The 27,666-nt window shown below is 43.1% G+C and overlaps 1 protein-coding gene across 1 annotated transcript in view; it reads right to left on the bottom strand.

Annotated features, from left to right (window-relative positions):
* Positions 1 to 27,204, bottom strand: part of TOGARAM2 (TOG array regulator of axonemal microtubules 2) — a 31,625-nt gene extending 4,421 nt beyond the window's left edge. The window contains exons 1-17 of the mRNA XM_032185429.1: positions 27,177 to 27,204; positions 25,831 to 25,965; positions 24,800 to 25,012; positions 24,125 to 24,339; positions 22,368 to 22,540; positions 21,124 to 21,170; positions 16,856 to 17,046; positions 15,848 to 15,998; positions 14,718 to 14,882; positions 12,801 to 12,942; positions 11,060 to 11,165; positions 9,005 to 9,240; positions 7,664 to 7,822; positions 6,462 to 6,579; positions 5,103 to 5,206; positions 4,758 to 4,956; positions 3,374 to 3,590 (exon numbers count right to left, since the gene is read on the bottom strand). Of these exons, the coding sequence (XP_032041320.1) occupies positions 3,374 to 3,590; positions 4,758 to 4,956; positions 5,103 to 5,206; positions 6,462 to 6,579; positions 7,664 to 7,822; positions 9,005 to 9,240; positions 11,060 to 11,165; positions 12,801 to 12,942; positions 14,718 to 14,882; positions 15,848 to 15,998; positions 16,856 to 17,046; positions 21,124 to 21,170; positions 22,368 to 22,540; positions 24,125 to 24,339; positions 24,800 to 25,012; positions 25,831 to 25,965; positions 27,177 to 27,204 (2,599 nt within the window). The remainder of the gene's footprint in view (positions 1 to 3,373; positions 3,591 to 4,757; positions 4,957 to 5,102; positions 5,207 to 6,461; positions 6,580 to 7,663; positions 7,823 to 9,004; positions 9,241 to 11,059; positions 11,166 to 12,800; positions 12,943 to 14,717; positions 14,883 to 15,847; positions 15,999 to 16,855; positions 17,047 to 21,123; positions 21,171 to 22,367; positions 22,541 to 24,124; positions 24,340 to 24,799; positions 25,013 to 25,830; positions 25,966 to 27,176) is intronic.
* Positions 27,205 to 27,666: the final 462 nt, after the last annotated feature.

Below are 27,666 nucleotides of genomic sequence, written 5' to 3'. Positions count from 1 at the left end.
AAGGTGGCTCCCTCCAGTGAGGACAGGGTCCAGGGTCACAGCTAACGAATTGCTGCTGTGTGTAACAAATTGTTGGGAATGTCCAACTTGATCTCAGGGCTAAGCTAGATGAATGATTTAGGTTTTATTTGGAAAGAATTTAGTTTATGGATAGGATTTTTGGTTTAGGGAGTAGGAAAAGAGTGGTGTTTGTTGGCTGAATGGGATTACTACTTGTTTCCTTTGTGTTTTTATTTGTTTGTGTTTGGTTTTACATTGAGTGATCAAGCAACCTTATAACCAGCTTTCATCTCTACATGGATCATTAAAGGTGACAAATGAGGAAATCTCATCTAAAACTCAGAATTTGCAGCACATTGACACAGAGTCTCAGCGGAATAGCAGGGCTCACAGCTAGGAAACTCAGTGGAGCAATGGGGGCAAGACATTGCACTTACTGACTCTAAGCTAGAAGCAGTAGCCTTTAGAGAGTTCTGTTGTTGGGGGGTTTGAAACTGTAAAGGCAAACAATTCTAAAGCATGAGGAAAGGTTTAGCTCAGGTATTTTGCCAGTAGAGCCTTCATTCCAACAATAAAGCCCTAAGCCTTGAATTCTGAAATATTCATGATTCAGTTGCCTGTTTGAATTTGTGAAAAAAAAAAAAAAAAAAAAAAAAAAAAAAAAAAAAAAGAGCAGATCCAAAAATAAATAAATATACCCCACATTATTTGTCTGAACATGTCTCTGTGCAAAGTCTTTCTGATAAGAGATAGATGTGTTTTCCTTCTGTTCTGACATATGCCAGTGCTGAAAATTTAAGGTCATATCTCAGTATTGGTGAGGGGGGAAAGATGACAGAAAGCTCCATACAAAACCCTGAAGGGAAATGGTTGCCACATCCTGTTAGGAGGATTCTGTGACTCTTCCCCAGCCCTCTCCCAAGCACCACAATAGGACCAAGAGCAGGACAGGTCTTGCACCCTTCTCCCTGCAACCGCATATTTAGAGCATGGGAAGGTAACAGGTCAGCACATTCACTGGGTTCACAAAGAGGCTTATGTGGAGAAATTTGTTAGTTCCCCTTTAAAGCCTGCCTCTTCAACAGTAAATTTTTCAGGCATATTCACCCAGTGCTGCATTTTCACAGCTGGCATAAATCCGTGTGGCAAAGTAATTTACAGCAGACCTTGGCCATGTAATTATTGGCTATAGCAATCTTGCCCCATGCAGAACAACATTTGGAACAAGCCATCATTTACGCCTGGATTTATACCTATTTGTTCTAAAGAAATGAACTTGGCAAACCATAAATTCCCTTTAAAAAAAATAAAAAATAAATAAAAAAAAAAGAAGACAAAGTACAAAGGTAGAAAGTAGACAGGACTGGCTAGTGCCCATAATGTAAAATCTTCCAGGAAGCTGTTCTGCAGAAGTTCTGATGCACCAGTATCACATCAACAGCAAAGCAATTAATTTGGGAAGTCAAACCAGACCCAAACAACCTCCAAAAGTCCCTTTGTCCTTGAATTCTAGCTAAATTGTACACCAGAATTTATTGTTCAGCTCCTTCTGTACCAAAGCAGACAAGGAGCACAGATACAAAGACTTCCAAGAATTTGGGGAAATGCTGGTACATGTTCAGGCTTGTCTGAAAATGGGTGCATAAGGACTGCACCATGGCAGTTTCTTGTTACCCAGCTTACCAGTTACAGCTGGCAGGAATTTAGGTCCTTTGATATAGAGCATAGATGATATGAGTGATCTGCAAACTTGGCATCAACCCTGGAAGCCAAGCACTTTACCTGGAAACTGCTCTTCTGCAGTAGAGTTTAATCAGTCAAAACAAAACAAAACAAAAACACTTCTATGAACACTTTTAGTGATGGCATCCGTCTTTCCAAAACCAAACTTCTTGCATGCACAAAGACACACACACCATCTCTCATCTCACATTTCAATAGAAGTCAGAGACGCAGTAAATAGCACATGAGGAGCCCCCAGGAACTGGAAACCTCCAGTCACAGGTGCAACAATGACAGCGGTAGCACAGGTATTGTCAATGTGCTTCTAAATCTACACCAGAAGATCAAGAGGCAAATTCAGGTCTGGATTTGGATTCAGGTCTGAATCTTACTGAATTTTAAACACTAGACTGAAAAGATATAAATCCATAAACACCCCCAGCAAACTACACAGATCAGTCTTGGTCTCCTTCCCTGGTGGAAATGTGTGCAAGAACAAAAACAGCCAATGTTGACACTTCTCCACCAGATTCTTGCAGAGGGATCCTCCAGGGGATCCAGCTGCCTAAAACAAAGGACATAAGAATAAGCTAAAAGTCACAGAGAATATTTTCTACAGACTTAAGGCTGGTTTTTAACTGTGTCCCCTGGCTGCAACCAACCCTAACAGCCCCTCCTTAACTTAAGAGTGCCAGCCAGTTCTCCATCCTTGTGCTCACTGTTGTAAATTATTAATATCAAACACAAAACTTAGCTGAGAAAAACATTAGTGGAGACCTCCTGTACTTCACTTTCATCCTTTCTGCTTTTCTGATTCTCTTATTTGTAGGTTACTGTCTACAAATTAAGGCAAATTGAAACCTGTGGCAGGTGAGGGGAAGTGGGGAATCACCACATCAGGGCAGTGTCTCCACATACTTTTAAGAAATACATGCTAGTCAGTGTCTTTCTGACTATCCAGCAAGCCTTTCCACCTTCATCTATCTCCCCTGTGACTTTTCATAACATAATCTTATCAAGGTCTTGGTCTTCACTTTCAAAGGAACATTTTCATTTGAGCTGTGTATGGCTAAACTACTACCTAAAAACTACAAAATGAATGAGTGAGCTCAAAGCTTTAGGTCAGCAAAGTCCAGATACATTTTCTTGAGAGTCATCACTGTCAGAGTATGGAACAAAGCCCAGCAAGGGCAAAGAGCTTCCACCACCCTTCTCACAGCATGCATCAAAGAAAAAAAAACACATTACTGTCACCTTGTTTTAGTGGACATAAACTTACTGGAATTAACATCTTAAAACTCCAATTCAATAAGAAGAAAACACATGCAGTTTCTTGGGAGGAAGGGAGAAAACTGATATGACATGCCAGTTGCTTCCCTCATACTCTTCTGGCAGGAGTTTAGAATAATGCCTATAACGTCCTCTCTGCTGAATTAGTAATCATAAAACCCAGATGATAAGCAGAATCCATTCAGCTGCACATCACAAGACACAATAGATTGGGATAGAAAGAATTCAGACAGGACTTCATAAACATCTTACAGCAGCTGAATCTTTCCACAGACAACAACAACTATCAACAGACTGAGCGTTCACTTGGCTCTGAGATGGGGAGTCCACACTTTGAGTCTAAATCCAAGTTCAGCTTTACCTAGGTGAGCAATGGACGCTTCCAGCACCTTCACAGCTGCAGTGTATATCCCTGTGTGCTTTGAGTTCAGGTTGTCAGTGACTGCTGCTACCAGAGAGATCAGCACTGGGTGTAAGGTGTCTCTGAGGATGGGTGTTATTGAAGCCAGAGCCTCCAGTGCCTGCTGATTCACTTTCTTGTTGGAATCCTGAAGTCTCAGGACAAAAACATCAAAAATCTGTTAAGAAAACAAACATAAATGTCTATGTTTCTATAAGGGATGCTGAAACAAGTTCCCAACCAAATAAAAGACAAATGTAATCCTTTCTGTCAAGCCAGTGTTTACTAGCACAAATTCACTGTTTTCCTTTGGGTTACTCACTGTAGTATTTGCGCAACCATGTTGGTTTAAAACATTTTCATATTTTATTACAAGGCTGTGATGAGGATGGGAGAGTTTATGTGGAGTTTCTCTTTACCTATCATTAAATTTTTAAATCACCTTAATAATGGGGAAAAAAAAAAAAAAAAATCTTTGACATACAGGTATGAAAACAGCTATTTATGATTCTCATTTTTCTATAGTGTTGTCCCAAGGACTGAGGGTAGATTTTATCTTGCTGAAACTGAGTCTGGATGAGATCCAAGGTTTGTTTTATCTAGCTGTCTCAGAACATTGGTCTGGAGGATAGAAGGGCTCTAATGAACTCTTCAGGATCCAGACCATCTCTCTAGCTAACCATCTCTCTAAGGTAGACTTCTCAAGTTTAACATGCCATGCTGATTCTCATTAAAGTAATTTCAATCACTTTATCAGGTACCATTTTCTGGAAAAGGGGAAAAAAGCAGATGCTAAGAGGAAAAGGAAGCCATGTCTCCAGACATTTTCCTTCTCTTTGAGAAAATAGAAGCCCAAGAGTGAAAACAGGACTTCCCAATCAAGAAAGGGGTGAGAAAGGAAGTAAATAGGCTGAGTTGTGCCTTCACATGACAAGATAAAGTGTACAGAGAATCCTTTATTTTTTATTTTTTAAATCTACCCAGCCTGATACTTCTCTCCCCCATCCCAAACCATTTTTCTTCTGAAGAGTAATTGCCAGGTTTTCGGTGGCTGGATTTCCTTTCTTTCTCCCTAATACAGGAATAGAGACAGAAGAAGCTACAGCAACAATAAATTCCATCATCAACTCATGAACAGCACCAACAGGCAAAAGACAGAAAAATACATCTGGACTAAAATTACTTGCCTTGAAACCTGGAGTTGAATTAAATTATTTTTGGTGAGAAGGGACCAGCTTGTCCTGAATGACCAGCATGTAGTGCCAAGACACATGAAATTAACTTTACTGTGACAGGCTTGGGAAGGAAACTGAAGGGAAAAAAGCAATTGACATGTCCTATATACCTGGACAATGTTAGCTGAGATGAGCTGGGGGTTGTTTTTGCAGTGATCTAGGAGGAGTACTATTCCCTCCATTCGTGCCTGAAACTCTTTGGCTGTCAGGAGCTTGTTAAGCTCCTTGAGTTGTTCAATCTCTTCCACAGTGCGAAGTGATGTGTGCCGGACTGTCTGACGGGGTAAGATGAGGACATCAGAGCCGGACCTTGAACTGGAAAATAAAAACAAGGTAAAATCTTTTGGTGATAACAATCTCTTGCACAGTTCAGCTCCACCAGAAAGATTTTACTGAGGAAGAGACACAAAAAGCTTGCCACATGCTATGACGAATAAAACAGACGTGTTCAGTACCCTTCATCAGAAGGCAAATTTTCCTGAGACACCATCAAACCGCTGCTCCTAGACTCCCTGCGGCCCTTGGCAGATGGAAGTTCAGATACACGGTCTTCTATCCCCTAAATACATATAGTAAAAAACAAATAGACATTAATTTATAAAATAGGAAAGCGTTTGTTTAAAACACAGATTATAAGTAGGATCACAGCTACAAAAATAGGCTTAGGAACACATTTCGTAACTTAGAGAGAGAGACGGACCAGAAATTCAGAGATATCTACTGAAGGTTTTGTTATCACTAACCTAATGCAGGTTGTAGGTGTTACCATGATGGGTAGCAGTATAAAATCTTATAAAATCCCTAGACATAAGCACAAATGGGAATAATACAAACTGATAGGGAACAAGGCTTATCAAAGAGAATAGCAAAAAACTTTTGGACTCTCTGCCCATTATGTTGGGAGTTGATTTGGTTCACAATCACTATCTCCACTCACGCAGAAAGATGCATTCCATTCTAGAATGAAAGTGGAGAAGATATTAAAAAAAAATGGGGATGATTTTCCACTGGCTGCTGAATTCATGGAGCTTCTTTGAATAGAATAGAATCATTAAGAAAAAATAAAACAAAAATATTAGAAAAAAACCTTCAAGATCATCTGGTCCAACCATTACCCTACCACCAATGTCACCCACTAAACCTTGTCCCTAAGCACCATGTCCAGTCTCGCCTTGAACACCCCCAGGGACGGTGACTCCACCACCTCCCTGGGCAACCCGTCCCAATGCCTGACTGCTCTTTCTGGGAAGAAATGTCTCCATTTCCAACCTGAACCTCCCCTGGCACAACTTGAGGCCATTCCCTCTAGTCCTATCACGAGTCATCTGTGAGAAGAGAAGAGGGCAACCCCCAGCTCCCCACAGCTTCCTTTCAGGTAGTTGCAGAGAGCATGACATCAGGGCAGTATTCCTAGAATACAGATAATATAGCCACTGATTATGATAGCTTTGTGTATATTTTGTACATTTGGGAAATTTCTTGGCACAATTACTTCTTTCATCTGTTGCATTTTGGGGGCCGTGGGTAACAGAGTATTTGGGGTGGAGAGTGTTTTTATGTATGGGGGTAAAATCATTTGCTCCTATTTCCCTTTCCTGTTCATTGTTGACATCAGCATATACCCACTTTATTTCTAACAATACTAATTCCCTCACTGTCTGCTGATAAACATGCTAAGAATCAGCAGTTCGTTTCCAGGAGCAAAACGATGCAACAGAAGAAAAATGAGATAAAGAAAGACTGAATATTTTAAATCTCACATTAGCAACATCAGTACATGCATAAAGGAGACATCTCTCCTGCCAAGCGCTTACTTTCTGCTTAATTGTTGCCATAACATCTCGCAAGTCGCGTGAGGGGAGAAACTGTTTCAAATACCCATCAAATTTTGGATGACTCATCAATATATTCAGCATTTTCCGTCCATAAAACCTAATATAGGGAAGAGAGAAATGAATAACTGTTTTTGCTACAGAATAAAAGTCATCTTCTCCCTCATTTTGTGCATAAACAAATAAAAGGATTAATAGAATATGCTGAGATTTTGAATTCTCACATGCAGTACTTTCATAAGAAGGTGTTATCCATTCAGCAAAGAGAGATATTTACCTCTCCTTGGCACCACTGTGCAATGCTGCCAGCTGAACACAAGAAGCACTGGAGGACACAGAGCAACAGGAAACTACAATTTCACAGTGAAATTGTGGAATGGTTTCTGCGGGATCAAAGGATCCTTTGGGATGATTGGAGTTCATCTGCTTTGCTGCCATGATTAATTTGCAATGTCTTGCTACCACTGTACAAAAATTTACCTTCCTTTTACTGGCAGACAAGCTAGGACAAATCAACTTGCATTTACTATCTACTATTCTATAGTACAGGTATACTGTTAGTTACTTGTGTGTTCTTGCCACCTATTAATTGGAATTTAGAGCCATAGTCAAAGTAAGGGAGTTTTTTTGTTTGTATTGTTGATGTTACCAGTTGTATAATCTGCTGCGAAACTACAGCTATCTTCAAGAAGAAATCAGTAATTTGTTCAGCCACAGACAACAATATTATACAACAGATAGAAAGGAAAAAATGTGAATATCGTAAGCAACTAGATCTGCAGAAGGGATTTAGAAAGACTGAACATGTTGCTTGAAGAGAAATGGAATTTTTCTAGGAGAGTCATAACCTTACCAGAAAAAAACACTTGGTATCCTCATGTAATGAACAGTGGACAATGCTTCAGCTTTTCGTTGAGCACACAGGACCAAACAAAGTCGTTTGACTGATTAATCTGAGCTCAGCTAATCTGAATAAAGAATTATTCAAGTCACAGGAATTTGGCAGTGATCCTTCTTGCTGGACAACCTCATGTTACCCAATACAGTTGTTTCCCTAAACACCATTATCCACACAAGGAAGTAACTTTCTTGATGTTTATTTTACCTTCCACTCTTTTGTTGTTTTATCATGGCCAGACATCATACAGCTTTCAGTTTTTAGGAGGTAAAATTAAGATCCTCACCTTGTATCCTGATTGCAGTCCTGAGCAAGCTTCACCAGCGTGTGAACCAGCAGCTCAGTACTGTCACGTGTGCCTGACAGGAGCTTCTCAGCTCCAATTTGCTCCATCACGGTCAGTAGGTGTTCAGCTGCAGACTTCCGCACCAGGACATTGCGGTGACTGGAAACGAGAGCAAACATTTGGCAGAGGGAAAGGGAAGGACAGAAATATAGGCATTGGTCACAGCATGGTCTCTGTCATTGCTGGGGAAAGCAGGCATGAGTCCTTGCTGCAATTTTTACCAACAGGAGACGATACTACCCTCAGATAAAGAGAGGAACCATGTGCAGGGAGGAGGAAGGAATTCAGTCTCCCAGGACTATCTGATAATAAATTTATTTCCTGAAATTACTGACCCTGAGAAAGAGGAAAATGAAAGACAATCCATGTTGACTTATCAGAGGGCTCCCATCACAGACAGTGCTGCAGTAGGACTGGGGTTTATTCCACCCTTTTATCTCCAAATCTGCAGACCCTTGAAACAACAAGAAAACCTCTTTGGAGCATGAATCTGAAGAATATGCAGCAATGCAGACTGTTCTTTGAGGCTTGGCAACAGGTACGTTTCCTCACTTTTTGAAAGGCTAAGGAAAGGGTGGTAGCCATTTTATCCAGGTTGTCTTTTCTAGTGCGTGCCTATTCAAAACTATCAGAGACAGCACTAATATTTTAAGGCAGCATCTGCTTCAGATATCTCATGGGAGTCTGCCTGTGAAGGCGCCTGTGGAGTGACTCACCATCTCAAAGCCAACATGTGGCATCAGTTCAAATAGAAAGTGTAGTTCTGAGGACGCAATGGTCAAACAAGCTCCTCTCAGAAGGAGCTGCACTTGTTGAGCAGGTTGTGCCGCACCCAGCCCATCCTCCCATGCGTGCTCCTAGTCCCAGCAATTAGCATCCCTGTCTCTCAAGTTAATGGCATAATGATGATGCATGTTTTTTCCCAGCGCCTCTGTGGTTAGCATTGTGAAATATCAAAGGGCACTCACTGCTGCAATTTCCATTGTCCCTTTCCCCGCAAAGCCACAAGACTGTACTGCCAATCTCTGCAGGGACTTTTGCTTCCCCTTCATTCACCACATCTAGACAGTGTTGACAGACTGTGAGAACAAGTAGGCTATAGCATGGCAGAAGCAGATGACATGAGGAAAGGAATGAGGATGATCAGACATTAAAATCACTGACTTCACAGAAGACAACAGAAAGAGCCTTTCCCTCTTCCCATTCTCTGTCTGTATGCCATCTCTTTCCTCTACCGCACAATTTAAGGTGAGGGATATCACTAAGACAACAACCACATACTTGACCCCGCTAGCCAGGAGAGCAGTCATTGCTCGTGCAGGAGTCACGCTCGCCACCATGATACCAAGGGATCGATCAGCTGCTTTCTGAATGAACTCGCTGGAGTCCCCTGTCTTCTGGAGCAAAGCTCGAGCGACCTCCTCCACCTCCTGGTCCATGTGTTTCTTCATGACCCTGAAAAGCTCTCCAAGAGTGCTGATTGCAAAGCGAGACACCTTTGAACGGAGGTTGTTCACCTAGGGAAGACATGGGGGGAAATATTAGAATAATCTTGTAAAGAAAATCAATTTCTCTGGACAGAAGTTCCAGGAAACACTATGATTTTTTTTTTTTTTTTTTCCTGTGTCCAGGTGGAACATAAGAGCAGAAAATCACAAGCACAGAAAAACATCTAATACCAAAATCTTCTGTGGTTTAGGCCCACTGACAATCCAAATTCAATGAGACTGCAGTCCTAAGAAATATGTTTATTCTATGCTTCACACTTTATTCTGTGTGAAACAGGGCCATGCTACTTTGCCCACAATGTACACTGCTTTTATTTCAAGCCCTTTTACTGAAAGGAAATAAATAAATAATGTAAGAGCTGATTTTAAACTACAAAAGCATAATTGATAAAGACAAGATAGAGGAAAAGTGGCACTTTCCTCCTGTCCAAATATGTAACACCAGCCATTTAAATGCCCACCCAGGAAATGGAGAATATAGGTTCGTGTCTACAGTCAACTAATTCATAACAGGAACTTGAGTCCGTCTGCTCTGTCTACGCAGAACCCTAGCCATTGGACTTGAGGCACTCAAGGATCCTGAAGGATCACATGCAATTACAGCTGCTTTCATTAGTTTTTTCTAGCTTTCAGTGCTGCTCTGGAGTGACCCCTGCTTTAAAAGAGCTCTCCTACAAGGGGAAGAAAGGAACATCTGAGGAGTCAGGTGATTCATTCAAAAGCTACTTTGGAGGCCAGCCCAGTGTTTTTTTCTGCCAGACTTGGTTGTGCTTGCTAATAAAAGGGAACAATATGAGGGCTTGAAGTGCTTGTGAAAGCAAAAATCTGGGACTAGAGACTGGAGTGAAATGAAAGCTGAATAATGGCTCTGCACATGAGTGTATGCAGCAAAAAGGAGGGAATTTCCTCAGAAATATAAAAGTAATGTCACCATCAGATGAGTTAAGCTGAAAAAGGTCTTTTCGTAACTCCGATCACAGACTGGGAGAATCCAAGTCTTGCATATGTAAACAGACAACTTTGAAGAGTCCAACACAAGGGACGTTCAGGCCTTGAACCTCATTAGGTACTAGCTAGAAGACAAGGACTTTAATGGAAAGGAGCTAAGTCTTACTGTATTGTGCAAGCAAAGGAAATTGTAATATATTTGGCAGTCATGTACAAAAGTACAGAGCACAAGGCCACAAACAAATGCTGAGTTGGAAATTCTGTCACAAATATTTCCAAGGAGCTTAGGTTAGGGCTTTTTTGTTAACTTGATGATGAGACAGTAAACCTGTGTTCAACAGCCCAGCAGACACACAGCTGGGATGCTCCAAGCACCCAGTGGCTGCAATGGAAAATTCAACCAGCACATGGAGGCAATGGATCAATGGAAAGGGCAAATCACCAAAAAGCACACAGAAAGGGAGAAGAAGAGATCATCAGGCAACACAGGAAAATAAATACCTGTAGTCAATCACTAAGATGCTGAAAAAGAGGAAGTAGGAGGAAGCTGAGAGGCAAAGGCTGCAGCATTTAATTACAACTTGGGCAGAGATTTGGTTTGTGGCAAATCACCTGATGAGATCCTCACTTTCTGCATTTGTATACTGCATTATAATGACACCTAGCTCAAAGATGAGAGACACAGATACCCTACATACCAGCAGATGTAGCTATATATACAGACAGATCACACAGATAGGTGACATAGTTATTAGAGGAATGACATCTAAAAATAGTAATGAAGACAGACACCGAGCACACATGTAAATGAGCAAGTACATATCTACTCTATGCCCCATGCACAACGTATGTGGGACACAGTTAAAAACAACGCTCCTACCTCTTTGGTAACTGCCAAGGTAACATCATGAAGTCTACCAAGAAGGATTTCTGAGTGGCAGATAGCCAGGCGTCTGATGCTGAAGAGTCCTTTCCCCTTCAGCTGCCTGAAAGGCAATTACCAAAATTGATTGATTTTTCTCACCACCCAAGAAGAAGGCAGCACTCCCTGAAATTACCAGGGTGTCAGTTCAAACAAAGGGAGATTTTTCTCACACAGCACTAAATTAAATCATGGAACTTGCTGCCACTGGATGCTGTGGTGGTGAAAGGTATACATAAATCCAAAAGGCATATAGATGGTTTCAGAGTGGATGGGTTAACTTCTGGCTATTAAATGAGACAGCATCCCTGAAAGCCCTGGCACACAAAGTCCCTGTGCCACTGCTTCCTAGAAACCTGGAGGCTGTGACACGTTTCTGTTTCTTGCACCCTCCCTGGACCCTGGCCCTGCAATGCAGTCCCATCTGGCAGCTACTGAGGGCATTCCTCCCCCTGCCATCCACAGAGGGCACTTCAGGAGTGAGAATCTGCACTGCCACTCCATAATTGAGTTTGTACCCTGCAATGCAGTCAGGAGAAAAAAAAAAAAAAAAAAAAAAGGCATTAAAAAAAGCAGTACATCCTAAAAGATTCCACAGCTGGGCAAGAACAGCAAAAACGATGGATTTCCCAGAAAATCTCTGCTTAAAATAACACCCAAAGCAGCAACATTTTATTTAAAAAAATCTGTCATAACTTTGTGAAGGACCTGAGCTGGTGAAGGCACACGATGTGTTCACTGGTTCACTACAACAGCCTTCTCCCAGGAGGCACAGAGGGCTGTAGGGCAGGATGGGAAACCCATCCTCACAGAAGTCTCTGAGTGTAACCTGCTCTCCCCACACCTGCAGCCTCTCTCTGCACCTTACAGAGCACCTGTGCGATGTGGCAGAGACGGGGGAGGGAGGCAAAGCAAAGTAGCTGTGCAAGGAGGTTGCTTTAAAAATTGAAAAGATTATTCATGGTCATCCTGGTGTGAACAGAGACCTGGTGAGTGTACATGGACCCACAAATCAGAAAGATGCCCGATATCACCTGAAATTCATAGGCTCCTCCTGTCTTCATCTAATTTCAGGATAAATTATAATTATCAACAAAACTTGTTTGGCCCATATTAAACAGCAAAGGGGAAAGTTTATTTCTAAAAGTGCAAGATTCCTAAAGATTTCTTTTTCCTTTTCTTCTGCCATGAGCACCTCAGGAGAAATGAGGGGCCAAGCAACTCTGCACCACTTCTCAGTCTGTTTTGCAGAAATAGGAACTCCCCATAGGCACTGCTGGGTCAAAGGAAGGCCCCATCTGCTACTGCCAGCAGCAAGACCAGAGATAACTCCTTGTGCAGTCTCACCTCAGTCAGTGTCCTGAGGCCCCCAAATCTCTAAGCTCAAGACTGCTTCTGCCTTCAGCAGGCAAATTATCTTGTTCAGCAACCTCTCTTCCCCTAAGCTTTCATTTGCAGCTACATGGAGCAGAAGGCAAAGCTAGAAGACAACATGGACCTGTTGTGGCTGTGGCACTGCTACAGGACAGGTCAAATAAGAGGATGACACTGTATTACTGCACCATCATTGCTTTGTAGTGGTTTCATGAGTTCTCTTAGGACATCTGGGCTGCCTAGGCTCAGAGATGCTAGAAGAAACTGTTTCTAACTTACCTTTGAACTGAGAGGGAGAAAGGGAGTGAAGAGAGAGGTTTCTTACCAGTCATTGCTGCTGAGCCATGCGAGCGCATCGAGCAGCCCCTGCTCCGGGTGAGAAAAGGGTCTGCTTTCCCAGGCGTCTCCACACTCAGACTCCTCTCCCCACTCCAGGGAGCCCAGAGCAATGGCTGGCAGTGAGTTTGCTGTAGGGAGAGGGTCAGACACATACTCTTGGTACATACTCTTGGGCAAGGCACGGCACCACAGTGCAGACTGCAAACCAAGCTCCCAGCTAAGATAATATAGGAGGGCAAGCTGGCGTTGCCTTCAGAGACTTCTCTGCTGTCTGGCTCATTGCTTCCACCACGCTGGACTCTAGCTCCTTCTGTCAACCTGAAATTTGCACACAAGCAGCCAGCTCCCAAATCCTTACAGCTACCACAGCCAGCTCACAGATTATAATGCTGTGGGTCTCACTCTCTCTGGGAGCCAGCATCACCCAGCAGGACTTGCCACTCTAAGGGTAAGTTCCTGTAGGATTTTGCTCAGGCAAATCCCTAAGGAGCAACAACCAGGGACCTGTGGTATCTCTCAGTACCTTACTCTCTAAATCTGGCAGTGCCTCAGGTTCCATTTATTTCAAGTATTCTAGACAGCTGACAGCTGAGCGTATATACAGTTTAACATACTTTTGGGAATGTAGCAGTTTATGGGGTTTGTTATGAATATTTTCTGTTTCAGCGGTACCCACTGGCTGTATTTCAAAGATGCTGAGGTGAAATTTATTTGTCATCAAATGTACTTGTTTGCAAACTGTGCAATGCCTAAGCTTTCTCTTATGGAAAAAATGCAATTTCCAGTCAAGATACTCATGACAAAAAGCCTTCCAAATGTGAATTGAGAATAAAAATATGTAAATATAGATGCAAATTGTTGGCAAACACACTCTCTTGATGATAAATATACAAGGTATAAGAAAATCTTAATGACAAATGCATTTGCTATGAAAACTATTTCATAATTTTCCTATCTTTCACTCAAAAGCTCATTTCGTAAAGTCTAGATGAAAACACCTGAATTGTCTGGAAGTATTGAGTATAAATATTGCACAGAGTCTAGATGAACTGATATAGACTTTATAAAGTTTTTAAATTACCTTGTATGTTCTACAAAATATGGAGGATGGAAGAACTGTAAAATCAGCAGCACTTTTTACAAAAATGCTCAAATGGGCCTAAATTTGGATCTTACTGATATTAGCAATGTTACTATATGAATACATAAATATGCATATATACATTCAATATGAATGGACAGTCATGTCAGGCTCATTCTGATCAATTCTGAAAATTAATGAGTATCACCACTAGAAGATGCCATTTGAAATTTCATTCCTAGCTCCCTTTTTCTTAACTCACAATCATAATACTACGTAGGCTACCCACAATGTGGAAGGGACAATCTCCATGTATTCACCATCTGTTGTATATTTATTGCATTTTAAGCATTTTTAGGTGAAATAACACAATTGCACCAATGTGCTAATTTCCATGCAGTGGCAACTCTTGCTGCAACAGCAGAAAAGCTAGCTGGAGATCCTGGCAGAAGCACAGACAGAGGGCCACAAGAGTGAGTGGCTACTTGATCACAGTGCTGCCCAGTGAGCACACCCTGCCAGACTGCATCAGAGCTCAGCCCTACAGTTACAGCTACCTCCCCATTTAAAACACTGTCCTGACCCAGAACCAGTGTTATATTTTGGACTATTAGTACGAGCTTAAGGCTTTACCATTCCTTTATTCAGTTAAACTTTCCAGTGGATCTGTAAGGACCAACTGCCCCAGTATCATCAAGCCAGAGTAGCTCCAAAGTGGGCTTGCTCTTGGTCCCGGACAGGACAGGATCTGGACCTGAGCTCCCATACGTGTTTGGGGAAGGAGCAGTTTGTGTTCTTTGTGGGAGGGAAGAGCCGGCTCACCTGAGGAATGGCGCAGGAAGCCACTGTCCTGGCTGATAACGGGGATGCTGGGCAAGGAGGGCCTGTTGACCCGCTTCCTCAGGGTGGTTCCAATGCTCGATCTGCAGGCATTGCTGGTGCTAGAGGAAATGGGAACTGTCCCATTGATGTGTAGTAGGCCAAAGCCTGCAGAGACAGAAAAGCACCTTGTAAGTAGAATGCTGGACAGGGTGATTACAGGCTTAAAAAAATCTAGAAATTTTGCTGGAGTTGGGTAACATTATCTGTTCTTTTAAACAACTACAAGCATAACATTTACATACTTACCTGGGACTAAACAAAGAATATAGTGATGCTTTCCCCCAAGAAATGAGGAAAACTCAGCACTTTCTTTCCTTTGTTATCCTGTTTCAGAGGCTGGATAGGGAAGCTACATTTCTGGGGCTCCCACCTCAGCACTCCATACCACCATTTCTCAAAATAATAACAAGAAAAAGAGCAGATAACCTTGTCTGATGTCCTGGGGCTGAGTGCTGACTTCTTCAGTTTGCTGCTGCAGCACTTGTGGTAGTGCACGCTGCAGGACAATCAGAGCCTGTCAGCCGCAATTAAGTCAGTAAAGCTGTGAAGTCATGTGGGTAAAATGTGAGTGCTTGCTAAGGACTCTGGCTCGGCTCAGCAATGCAAGCTCCTCAGCAGGGAATGGTGGGGGCAGGATAATCATTTCCACCAAGTGCGAAAGATCTTCTTTTATCTTTTAATTGGAAATAGTTTAATTTCTGTTCTTCCGGGTTGCAGCTTAGTTAAAAAGCATTCTTTTCCACTTACCAATTCACCTTTCCTATAACCTACTCTCAATTAGAGAGAGGCCAAATCCCAAATGTTATTTGCAAGAATTACCCAGTCTGCAAAACGTGGTAAGAGAAGGCAGGGGGAGGGGTGTTATTTGTGTTCTGAGACTGACTCACTAGGGGCTGCAGGCAAGAAACTCCATGCCTTTGTAATTTTCTTTGGAAAACAGAAATAAATGATATTCTAAATTCCACTCGGATACAAGTGTAACAGCCTTCCAGTTTGATTCCATATACATTTACAAAACAATGTAAACACAGACAAGTGAAAACAGGCTCACAATTATACCAACCACTTACCTTCTTCGGACGTAAACCCAGGGTCACTGCTACATGTGGAGAGCTGCAACTTCTCTCTCTCTTTCTCCCTCTCTCTTCGCAAAAGCTCCATCTCTCTCATTCGCTTCTGGCGCATTTTCTCCTGAGCTGACTTGGATATGGTAACATGGATCTGGTTGAAATAGAAATACATCAAGGGACATAAAGAGACAGACATACATGATATCTCATCGGGAATACAGTGGTGGAGTGTCACGGTCTTTAATGGAGTTCCACAAACATCCCAATAGCTTCAAAACGATTCCTCATTTTCCTCATCTCAGCATACAATTATACTCAATGGTGTATAATGCTTCATTTCCATATCCTTCTATTGGGCCAAAATACTGTTTCTCAAGCTATGTCATGAAGACCTGCTCAAAGCAAGAGGGCCATATCAGTGCTCGGAGAGAACAGACAGTTCAATTCCTACAGGCCATGGCAAGGGAGTAAAAGCCATCTGCAATTAGCAGCAATAAGAGGTAATTTGTCGCTTCTTCACGCTTACAGCCAGTAATTGTAGCTGTTTCTCCCTTCTCTGTTTCTGAAGAATTCAGTTGCTCCCTGAGAATGGATGAGTCCAAAAGAGGAGTCATGAGCAAAAAAGTTTAAGAAACACTGATCTTAACATAGTAAAAAAAAAATGGAGAATAGGACAGCTGTGAGATACAACAATGATTCCAAGGACAAGCTACTCTCACATTTTGTTTTGCAGCCTTGCTTACACCCAACATTATAATTTCTGCTTCCAAGCATACACTTTGCACATGTTCACTGACTAATGACTTACTTTGCCATTCAGATCTGGCCTAAATTGTCCTTCATAAATAAAGAATGCTTCTGACTTAGATATAGCATCATCTCCCCATGTCTGCTGCAACAGTGAAAATGGATTCCCCCTTCCACAACAGAGAAATATTATGATTTTCAGTGACATTTTGTCACTGAAGCAATCACTGACCAGTCACTGAAAAAGAAGGCTGCTCTTACCCTTCCATTGCTGTCTTTCCAGTCATCATCCCTCAGAAGACGAGGGCTCATGAGATGGTCCATCTCCTTGGCCTGGCTGAGAGGCAGACCTGTTAATGTGGCTACAGGTTCATACAAATGTCCAGCAGACTTCACACTACAGGCAACGTGATGCTGGGGAATAGGCAAGATGGGTTCCAGTGTCCGGAGTTCTGATGAGATATGAATACATTGTGTATGAGAATGGCAAATAGCACATGGTTGTTCTAGACAGATGGAGTAATACCATATTGCTCTGGCAGTAGAAATGACATTTCTTGGTTTGCCATCAAACTCAGGTCTACTGAATGATAAAGGTCTCAGTCCTCAGCTCCTGCTAAGTAGAATCATAAAATCATTGAATGGCTTGGGTTGGAAGGGACCCTAAAGAGCATCCAGTTCCAACTCTCCTACCATGGACAGGGATGCCACCCACTAGATCAGGTTGCCCAGGGCTCCATCCAACCTGGTCTTGACCACCTGCAGGGATGGGAAAGCCACAACTTCTATGGACAGCCGGTTCCAGTGCCTCACCACCCTCTGAATGAAGAATTTCCTCCTAATATCTAATCTAAATCTTCCCTTATTTAGTTTGAAACCATTCTCTCTTATCCTATCATTATCTGACCTAGCAAAATTTATGTCACGATCTTTTTTGTAAGCCCTCTTTAAGTATTGAATGACCCTAATGAGTCCTCATTTTTCTTGTACTGGCAACCCCAGACCTGAATGCAATACTCCAGGTGGGGCCTCATGAGGGCAGAGCAGAGGGGGACAATCCCCTCCCTTGACCTGCTGGTCATGTCTCTGTTGATGCAGCCCAGGATGCAGTTGGCTTTTGGTGCTGCAAGTGCACACTGTCGGCTCACGTCAAGCTTTTTGTCCACCAGAACCCCCAAGTCCTTCTCTGCAGGGCTGCTCTCAATGAGTTCTTCTCCCAGCCTGTACTCATGTCCAGGATTGCCAGATCTGCTCCACGATCTTTCCAGGCACAGAGGTGAGTCTCACCAGTCTGTAGTTCACCGAGTCTTCCTTTCTACCCTTCTTAAAAATTGGAGTGCTATTTCCCTTTTTTCAGTCACCAGGGACTTCATCTGACTGTCAGGATATTTCAAATATGATGGAGGGTGGATTTGCAGGTTGATTAGCCGGCTCCCTCAGGATCCACAGATGCATATCATCAGGCTCCATAGACTTGTACCTGTTCAGTGTCATCAGGTGGTCTCAGACCTGTTCTTTGCTTACAGTGGGAAGGACTTTACTTTCCTGGCCACAGCTTAGAGGTTCAGGGACTCAAGAGACATGGCAAGTCTGACTGGCAGTGAAGTCTGAGAAAGAAAACTAGAGTACTGCAGCCTTCTCCTTGACTGTTGTTACCAGTTTTCCCTTCTCATCCATCAGAGGGGGTACACTCTCCTTGACCTTTCTTTTCTGGCCAATGTACCTACAGAATCCCTTCCTGTTATTTTTTGCATCCCTTGCCAAGCTCAGTTCCATTTGTGCCTTGGCTTTCCTGATCTCATCCCTACACATCTGGACAGCATCACTGTACTCTTCCCAGGCCACTTGTCCCTGCTTCCACTGCCTGTGTGTTTCCTTCTTACATCTCAGTTTGACCAGCAGGTCCTTGCTCAGCCATGCCAGTTTCCTGCCTTCCCTGCTTGATTTCTTACACACGAGGATGGAGAGCTCTTGCACTCTAAGAAAAGCATCCTCAAAGAGTTGCTGGCTCTGATCAGTTCCTCTGTTCCTAAGGATGGTGTCCCAGGGGATCTCATCCACTAGATCTCTAAATAGCTGGAATTTCACTCTTCTAAAGTTCAGGGTCCTGACTTTGCTCTTTGCCAGCCAGACCCATATTCCTTGAGATCATAAATTCAAAAAGGGCACTAGTGGTCTCTGCAGCCCAGACTGCCTCCAGTCTTAACCCCTTTAATGAGTTCATACTGTTGAGCTCCAGGTCCAGTAACACTTCTCCTCTGTTTGGTTTGTCTAATACCCAGACAAGGAAGTTCTTGTTGAGGCACCCCAGGAGTCCCCTGGATTGCTTACAGCCTGCTGTGTTGCTTTCCCAGCAGACATCCAGGTGGATGATATCCCAGTCAGGATGAGAGCTTGCAAGCACAATGCTTCTTGTAGCTGAGACAGGAAGGCCTCAGCAACACGCTCCCCTTGATCAGGCAGCCTGTAGTAGACGCCAGCCACAAGGTGTCCTTTATTAGACTGGTCCTCAGCTTTTACCCACAAGCTCTCAACCTGTCTGTTTCTCAGAGGTAGCTCTTCACAATCTATCCTTTTCCTAAAACAGAGGGCTATACTACCACCCCTCCTTCCCTGCCTATTTCTTTTGAAAAGCTTGTAGCCTTCAATTCCAGTGTTCCAGTTGTGGGACTCGTCCCATTACGTTTCTGTGATAGCAATCAGGTCATAGTTTTCTAATAGCACTGTGGTTTCCAGCTCCTCCTGCTTGTTTCCCATGCTGTGTGCATTAGTATAGAGGCACTTCAGCTGCATCAGTAGCTGTGTTGGACTGAGAAGAGAAATTAAGATTGCCCTTGCCAAAAAGTTTCTTATCTGTTGCTGTTTTGATTCAGCAAGCATCCTCTTTTTCTCATTCACTAAAATATCTCCTGTTTTTTGATTGATGCCTCTACAAAGGCAAGTAGCTCTGTTTCCTCCTCTTTGCTGGAATATTTTAAAGGGCATCTGAAGAAAAGCTCAGGATTGCTAGAGTGTTACCAAAAATAGAATCATGTTCTCAAAGCTGCATTCATTCTCCCAAAGGAGTTTCATTATAAATTGTAGCAGATCAACTCACTTTCTGGGCAGACTTACTAAGAGCTGGTTTTCTTAAAGGGAATAGTACAGTGCAGCTCATTCTGAAATAGTCTTGAGCAGAGCTGTTAAAATGCAGAAAACTAAATGTTCCTTACAGGGCTCCACAGATGATAAAATCATGTGATAGTCAGGTAGTTAAAAAAAAAAAAAAAAAAAAACCTTTTAAAATCAGGATTTTTCCCCATTGAATGGTTAGGTTGATGAGAGAGAGAGAGAGAGTTTAATGGTATAGCTCATTTCTAGTCCAGAATGTATCCAGCAAAAATGTCACCTTACTTACTCAGCAATACTTCTCCCTAGTTACATTCAGCACCCTGCTGCATATCAGCAATAAAGTAATCATTGCTACAGCATATGCTCGTTACTTGGCAGAGTTAACACTGAGCTGAGATACCAGTGGATCTTATCCATTTATAACACCTTTTTCTGCATCAGCAAAATTATTTGTTAAACTCTCCTCTCCCCCATCACTACAAACTCACAGATGGCAAAGAAATAGCAATGGTGTCACTGAGGTTTTCAACTTAAAAGTATTGGCTAACACAGATGCAACTCACACCCTATTTTGTATTGCAGATTTTTTTTTATTGCTAGTCATAATGCAAGGAGTAAAAAAAAAAAAAATACAGGAAACTCCTACCCCAGCCTGAATCTGCAGAACTGACATTTGCAGATAGAGTAGGGGAACATATCTGTAATAACAAACCTAGCATGTGTGGTTTAAGCCAAATTAGTTGAAAAATTGAAGCCTCAGTTCATTACTCAGCACTTGATTTAGACTTGTGCTTTAAGAAGGTGGAAATCTCAGTTTAGACAATTGCTGCATAGGTTGGATCCTTTATTTTAATCTGTAAATGCAAAATGCACATGGACTCACTATCACTATTTCTCCCAGTGTAAAAAAATAAGCAGTGTTCATGAATCTGTTTCAGATCTCAAGGGGTTTGGTTCAGGATCAGAAACTGTTCTAAGTGAAGGTTTCTTCCTCCAAGTATAGGAGGAATGAGTGGGAGCATTTCTCACTTCATGTGAAATGCCTTGTTTTTCCGCAATCTTTGTACCATTAGAGAGTATGCAGGGGGGGAGAGAGGGGGGTTAAAGAAAAAAAAAAAAAAAAAAAAGTGTGAAAAAGAACATGAGGGGGAAGAGTTGGGCAAACCTTTTCTTCTCCTGTTGTGTATTTCCAGGACCCCAAGGTACTCCTTCAGCTACTGCCACTCAAACCCTGTGCTGGAGTTATTTCCATTGGAACATCAGAACACATCTCCCATTGACAGGGCTCTGGACTAGCCATCTGAGCACATCAAGGAATAGCAAAAAGTTACAGAATAGTTTTCAACATGGCTTTCACAATGCCAACCACGGGTCAGGACTCCAATGTTCATTTTAGGACAGCCATGCCCTGTACTTACCCAGAGATTTAAGGGTCTTCTCTTCTGTTTTGCTGCCTGATCTTGGCCTTAAGAAAATCAAGGAGAAAAGAATATATGAGGAGATAGAAAAAGGAAGGTGTAGCTTTAAAGGAGGAAAAGTTTCTTAGCAAAGTCACCCTGATGAAGAAGGAAATACATCCCATAAAACCAGCAATACGCAAAGCTCATGAACCGCCATTAAACTTTCAGTTTGCAAAGTCACACAGCTCTTGCTGAAACTTCTAGCTCCAGCTGAAGCGCAAGAGTCAGATTCTTCAATTTGGGCCTTCACTATCCAATTCTGCTGTCTCCCTTTTGGAGCTAAGTGGCTCTTACTTTTACAGACATCCTTTCTGATTCAGCAAGAGATGTTAAGTCAGTTTGCAGAAGCCTAACTTTGCCTGGTTCTGACTTAAACTGATGACAGCATCTTGTAACAGATGTCAATACCACTGCTTTATCCTCAGAGTAGTAGTGCACATTCCTGCTCTCTCATGAGGGAAAACTTTTTTTCCAACTGGTATGTAAGTATAAGCAGATTGCATTTTAAAAGCCAATTTTCTAATTGGAACTGTGTTTCTGTGACTCCTTATTTACTGTTACAGCTAGGACAACTTTGATAGTTAGATTTCCCCACACATACCCAAGCAAGTATTATTCCTCCAGTTACAGACCTGTAACTGTTATCTAGCACCTTGCTCCTTTGATCTTAAAGTTGTATGGAAATAGTACAGATCTATAGGATTATACATCTATAAAAAGAGATTTATTTGAGCTCTCATTCCACAGTGAAGATCCAGACACAGAAAATACAACCAACATTTACAAAAGTGCCATATGAATTTGGTAGGCAGCTATATAATAGCCAATATTCACCCTAAAATATTCTTGCAGGTACAGATATTTGCAGTCAAAGTTCATGCACAACACCAGACACTGAATTCAGCTCTATACAATATGGTTCCTAAATGGCACCACAAGAAATATGGAGTGAATTAGTATCAGAGTTCAGCAGTACATCTGCTCAAGGTCCTCTGAAGTCCTGCCTCCTCCTCTCCTCCCCACTCTTATTTTAAGAGTGTGACATTGGTTTTGACATCATGTTGGATCACCATAGGTACACAACCTGGTGAATACACATAAGTTTGCATAAACATATTGTAGAAGCTGGCTGTGGAAAATAATCTCATGAGATGAGACATGTGAGTTGAACAGCGTACAAAGAGGCAGACACCTTGGCTTACCTCGTCTCCAGGGACTCTTGGGAAACCAGCTGCTGAGAGCTTGGGAGAGGCACTGCAGCACTGCCAGGATCCCCATCAGATGGTCTTGCTGACCTCGGGATAGGGGGAATCAAAGCCACCCCCAGTGACTTCTTCCCATCCTCATCACTGCAATACAGGGGCTGCAGGGAAGCCTGGAAATGGGAAAATACAGTGCTCAGCCTGAGCACACAGCTTTCCTGCTTCATGTCACAAGCAGTTTAGCTGTATTCTTGCCTACCACTTGGTGGGAAAATAACTCAAGCTGATGGAGTCATTTGGCCTGGAATGGGCAATGGCAAGTGAAGTGGTGAGGGAGGATCCATGTCCCACACTGTTGACAGCTCTCTTCCCTTGCTCACCTCTGTGGCAGCAACCATACTACACCACCTGGCATCCATCTGCTTGGCAGATGGGATGTTCTGGGATGCTGCTGCCTCTGCTAGCTTTTCCTATGGGATTGGCATGGGTTTAGGTCCCTATCCCATTGCTGTCTGAATGGCTCCTACCAGCCATTGCCGAATCCCAGCCAAGTCCTCACAAAGTCATTTTGCACCCTGGTTTTCTCAAGCCTGTAATTTTTTCTACTGCTGCCCTTTCAACAGTTCCCCATCGGTCTTTTGGCCCAGATGCTGTTGTGTTTTCCAGATCTTTGGTGCCCTCCAGCTTCCACACAATTCATCATTGCAGGCTTACTGGCATTTATTAGGTTCAGCAGAGTTCTCTGCCCCACTGTTCTCTGTAAGGTCTCTGCCTGCTAAATCACTTCACTTGGCAATGCCACCCTTTAGGTTCTCCACACCATGGCTAGGAAAGGCAGCTGAGGGAGCAGAGCAGACACACACCTTTCCATAGTATCCCATCATTCTTTTCCTAGCCAAAGAGTCAAATCAGGACCTGTTTGAACTCCAGTGAAACCAACCGAGTTAATGTCAGGGATACATATGGCACTGCAGGGATGAAATAAAATGCACTAGCTTTTTGTTGGTTTTCGTGTTTACAAGAGCTGCATTGCCCTGCATATCATGGAAAAATCAAAACAACTGCAACTCATGTCCCTCCTGCAAAACTAATCATGTGGATGGGCTCTGGACTCCGTTCCCCCTGACCTGAATTGCCAGTTCCCACCACCTAACCTTGGGCAGTCCCATGGAAGACAATGAAGCTGCACAGGGGCCCCTGAACTCCAGAAATATTGTTAGAAGTAACCGTGCAGAAGGACATGGCTGTACCTGGACCTCAAAGTTCAGTTTGCAGGACTGCCCACTCCAGCAAACATTTTTTTCATTCTAGACCAGACAGAGCTGGTATAAAAAGACACCAATACACTGCCATGTCCACAATAACACCCGTGTACACAGCACAGATGGTTCACAGATATTTGTATTTTACTAACTGTAGAAGGATATGCTTGGCCAGATTAAACACATTTGGTTGCTCTGTGTGGTTGCTGGTGTTTTTCTTTGTCATAAAACACAACAGGAGATCTTAGAGAGTACAGAAACTATTTGAAGAAGTATTCTTATTCTCTTATTCATATACACTGGAGACATAAAGCCTGCTGTACACACACTGCAAAGACAGCTGAAAATGCAACATCCAGCTGAGTTCTTCCTTGGCTCAGCTGCTACCCTGGGCTTACGCCATGGGGGAAAGATCTCAGAGGTCTGCCTACAAGAATAAACTGAAAATTCACCATGTATGATTTAGTTTGTTTTCTTTACTTTACACCCTTTTACCTCTGACATCAATTCCTTGTGGTTCCCTTCACTGCTGCCACAGCCTGTGCCGTTCTCCTCCTGCTCCCTGTTGCTTGTCCAGCTGGGCTCCGGGGAAGGAAGTCTGTTCTGGATGGGAGGCACGGGCCTGGAGGTTGCCAGGAGCCTCTGGGAAGCTGACCTGGAAACTGCTGGCTTCAGAGTAATCTCCTTGGAGTCACTGCTGTCAGTCAGGCCTACAAAGTGGGCGCAAAGTGTAAGAGAAGCAGGTCTTCAAACACAAAGCACCCGAAACTGGGTATTACATTTGAAAGGTTTACTGGAAATTTGTAAGTAGCTGCACAGTGTTCACGCTGGCAGCCACTTGAAGCAGGCCAGTGGACAACATCTATGCATTTCCACAGAGCCACCCAAGGAACACCCTGGTCCTCTGGGCTCCCATCAATACAGCAGGGAGCCCACAGACCTGTGCCAACTTGGAATAAGTCACCTGCACATATACACAGCCACTCCTCTCCCTGTGCCACAGCAGTACACCCCTATAAGCAGCAGAAGGGCTACACAGGGGACAGAGCAGGGAAGGTTGTTGCAGGGGGGCATATTTAGTAGTGATCTGTTCACTGGGAATGTGTGCTAGCTCTCTAGCCTGGGACAGACCCTGCCTCCTGCACAAGAGTGTTCAGGCTCCAGTCTTACCTCTCTGTGGTGCTAATACGCCCTCAGACATCCTTCTCTTCTTCAGCTTGTCCTTGATCTGAGCGGTTTCCAGGGCAGCACTGCTCACCTCCCTCTCTTGGGGGTCCTGCATCAAGGCTGGGGGAGGAAAATGGGAGAGAACACCTCCAGCCCCAGCACTGAGGTCATGCACAGTAGCCTTGCTGTCTCTGTCCTCCAGGGAAGAGATGGCCCCTGGTTCTGGAGACTCCCCACCTCCATCCTCTAAACTAGGCTGCTGCTTCTTCATCTGGGTTGTTAGCATAGACTGAAGAGAAGCTGAAAATCAGACAAAAAAGGAAGTGAGTTACTTAATCTCACTGTTTTACAATCAACCCACCTAAGGAGTCAGGCATTCAAGGTTTGCTGTTGTTGTTTTAATAATTCAGAAGATCGTTTTGTCATTTTTCATAAAACTAGCATCAGTTTAATTATTATGAACAGCATTGAGCTAGCAAGCCAGGAGAGAGAGGTCAAAGGCCCTGCTAATAAGAGGGGAAAAAAGATTTCCATTTCAGGCCTTGGCTTCAGTCAGCACTACCAGTAAAGACCTTAATGGTACTACCAGTATTTCTGCAAAGCAGAAGGACGTCTTAGCAAGCAAGCAAACCTTATCAGTGTTTCTGCAGCACCACCCTGTCCTCAACATCAGATCTGATGGGCAAGCAGAGAAAGAACTTGGAATTTACCTGTAGTGAGACCACATGCTGATAGCAAGGATAGATACAGAACTCATATCACATTACAATGACCATTTAGTCAGGCCACAGTCTCTATCATGGCTGGCAATTTGGCTACCATGGATTAAGTATAAAGCATAATGTACTAATGATAAAGAAACGTGATGCCAAGCACACCACTGGAGGAGCACAGGATCATCTGCATCTCTCTGTCTGCCACCTACTCTGACACAGAGCCAACACAAGGACTGACCTTCGAGGACCATTTGTCCCTGAAATCAGGATTTCTCTTGCACTGAGGCCATCATGCATTCAACCCCCTTCCATCCTCACCTTCTTCTTCAGTAGTCCATCTGCTGCCACAAAGCTGCAAGTTTGAATCAATGCTTCCACCTCGCAGAGCTCTGCATCTGGGTTTAGCTTTTGTGATGCTCCCACAGTAGACAGCAACTGGGGCATGGTACTTAGCTTTAAAATAAAGACAGTACAAATGACACAAATTTGCAGCTAAAAAAAAAAAAAAAAAAAAAGTATAAAAAAAAAGATATCCACTTTGTGTATCGGATTAACACATCAGTATTAACCTACAGTCCTGACCTCAAAGGCTTAGTATCTTTATGCCATATTGTCTAGTAAGGCACTTACATTTCAGCATTTTGACATCTGAATGCTCTGCAAAATTACATGCGTTTTACTAGTTGCCTATCCAAGACTATGGAATTTCTTCATGTCCTTTCAAAGGGTAGACAACTTGCATAGGTCTCTAGAATTTGGAAATTCTAATTGGCATCTAATAATAATCATAGTATCACAGAATCATTTAAGTTGGAAAAGATCTCCAAGATCAAGTCCAACCACTAACCTAGCATTGCCAAGTCTAACACTAAACCATGTCCCTAAGCACCACATCTATATCTTTTGAATACCTCCAAGTAGAAGTAGTAGTAATAATAATAGTAATAATAATCTAATAAGTAGACAGCTTCCAAAACTGGTTCAAAAGTGTTTTGTTTTCATTAAATCCCAATCAACTTTGTTGGTTGTTTTTATTTCTATCCACAACAAAGAAGTTACTAGGAAACAAACAATCACCAGATGCTATACCTAAGAGAAAGTTTGGACTCTGCACGAGGTATTCTCAATATTCAGTGGGATTATTTGGTTACTGCATCTGCAGGATGCAAATTGTCCATCCAAACATTCTCCTTTGTTCTGTTTCACTGTTACAGGAGTTTATTCCCTGCTTTCCTTACTGCAGAGGCACCCTCCCACACCCCAACAGAAACACAGCCTGGCTCAGAAAAAAATTTGGTCTAAGTTATTCCTGAAAATTCAAAGTCATGTACAGTCATGTTTCCCTGCCCTTCATCCTGGCCTGTATCCTTCCCATTACCCAGCCTCCAAGGCCAAGATATCACTCCTAAAGAATGAGAGAAAATGCAGGGTCTCACAGAATTACTCTTGCCAGCAGAGCCAGCACCTCTAGGGCTGCATGATCAGTGCTTTGAATGCAGCTTTTGTACATGCTCTGCCTCCCTGAACCAAGCAGCATTCCTGGGCTCACACATCTCTGCTTTGAGCAAACATCCTATGGGCACAGGCTGCAGGAACAGGATTGCAACAAGCCCTGGCTGTAGTGCCAAAGGTGAAGGAGTCTTGTATCTGCTGTAGCCCTTTACCTGCTGTGAAATTATCTTCTGTTGCCATGGGGGGATGACGGGCTCTGTCAAGGTGCGAGGCTACTTGTGCTGCCCTTTGCTGGGCCTGATGCAGCTGCCAGTGGGTTCCCTTGCAGCATCAGGAGCCTGCATGGAAAAATGACACTGCTAATGCAGGTGACAGCCACAGGACCCTGGCATTGCCCTGGCCACAAGGTTCATGGGTGGAACATAGTAGTGGAAACTGCTCAAGCCAGGAGGTGTTAAAATACCATAAGAATCCAATCAAGCTATGCATGTTCCACATTTTGCAGAAACATGTCCAGAAAGTCCAAATGTTGAAGGAAAACTGTTAGCTGGCATAACAGGGGAAGTGTAGCTCCACCCCAGCAGCTGCTGTCTCCATGGCTGGATGGGCACAACAGCCAAGACAAGTTTCTTACTGCACTCACTGCTGCTGGACCTGGCATAGCACATTGGAGCTGGTCCCACAGAACTTATCTCTGCTGCT

Source organism: Aythya fuligula, chromosome 3, assembly GCF_009819795.1.
Source record: "Aythya fuligula isolate bAytFul2 chromosome 3, bAytFul2.pri, whole genome shotgun sequence".
Lineage (NCBI taxonomy): Eukaryota > Metazoa > Chordata > Aves > Anseriformes > Anatidae > Aythya > Aythya fuligula.
This window is presented reverse-complemented; position numbering and strand designations above follow the sequence as displayed.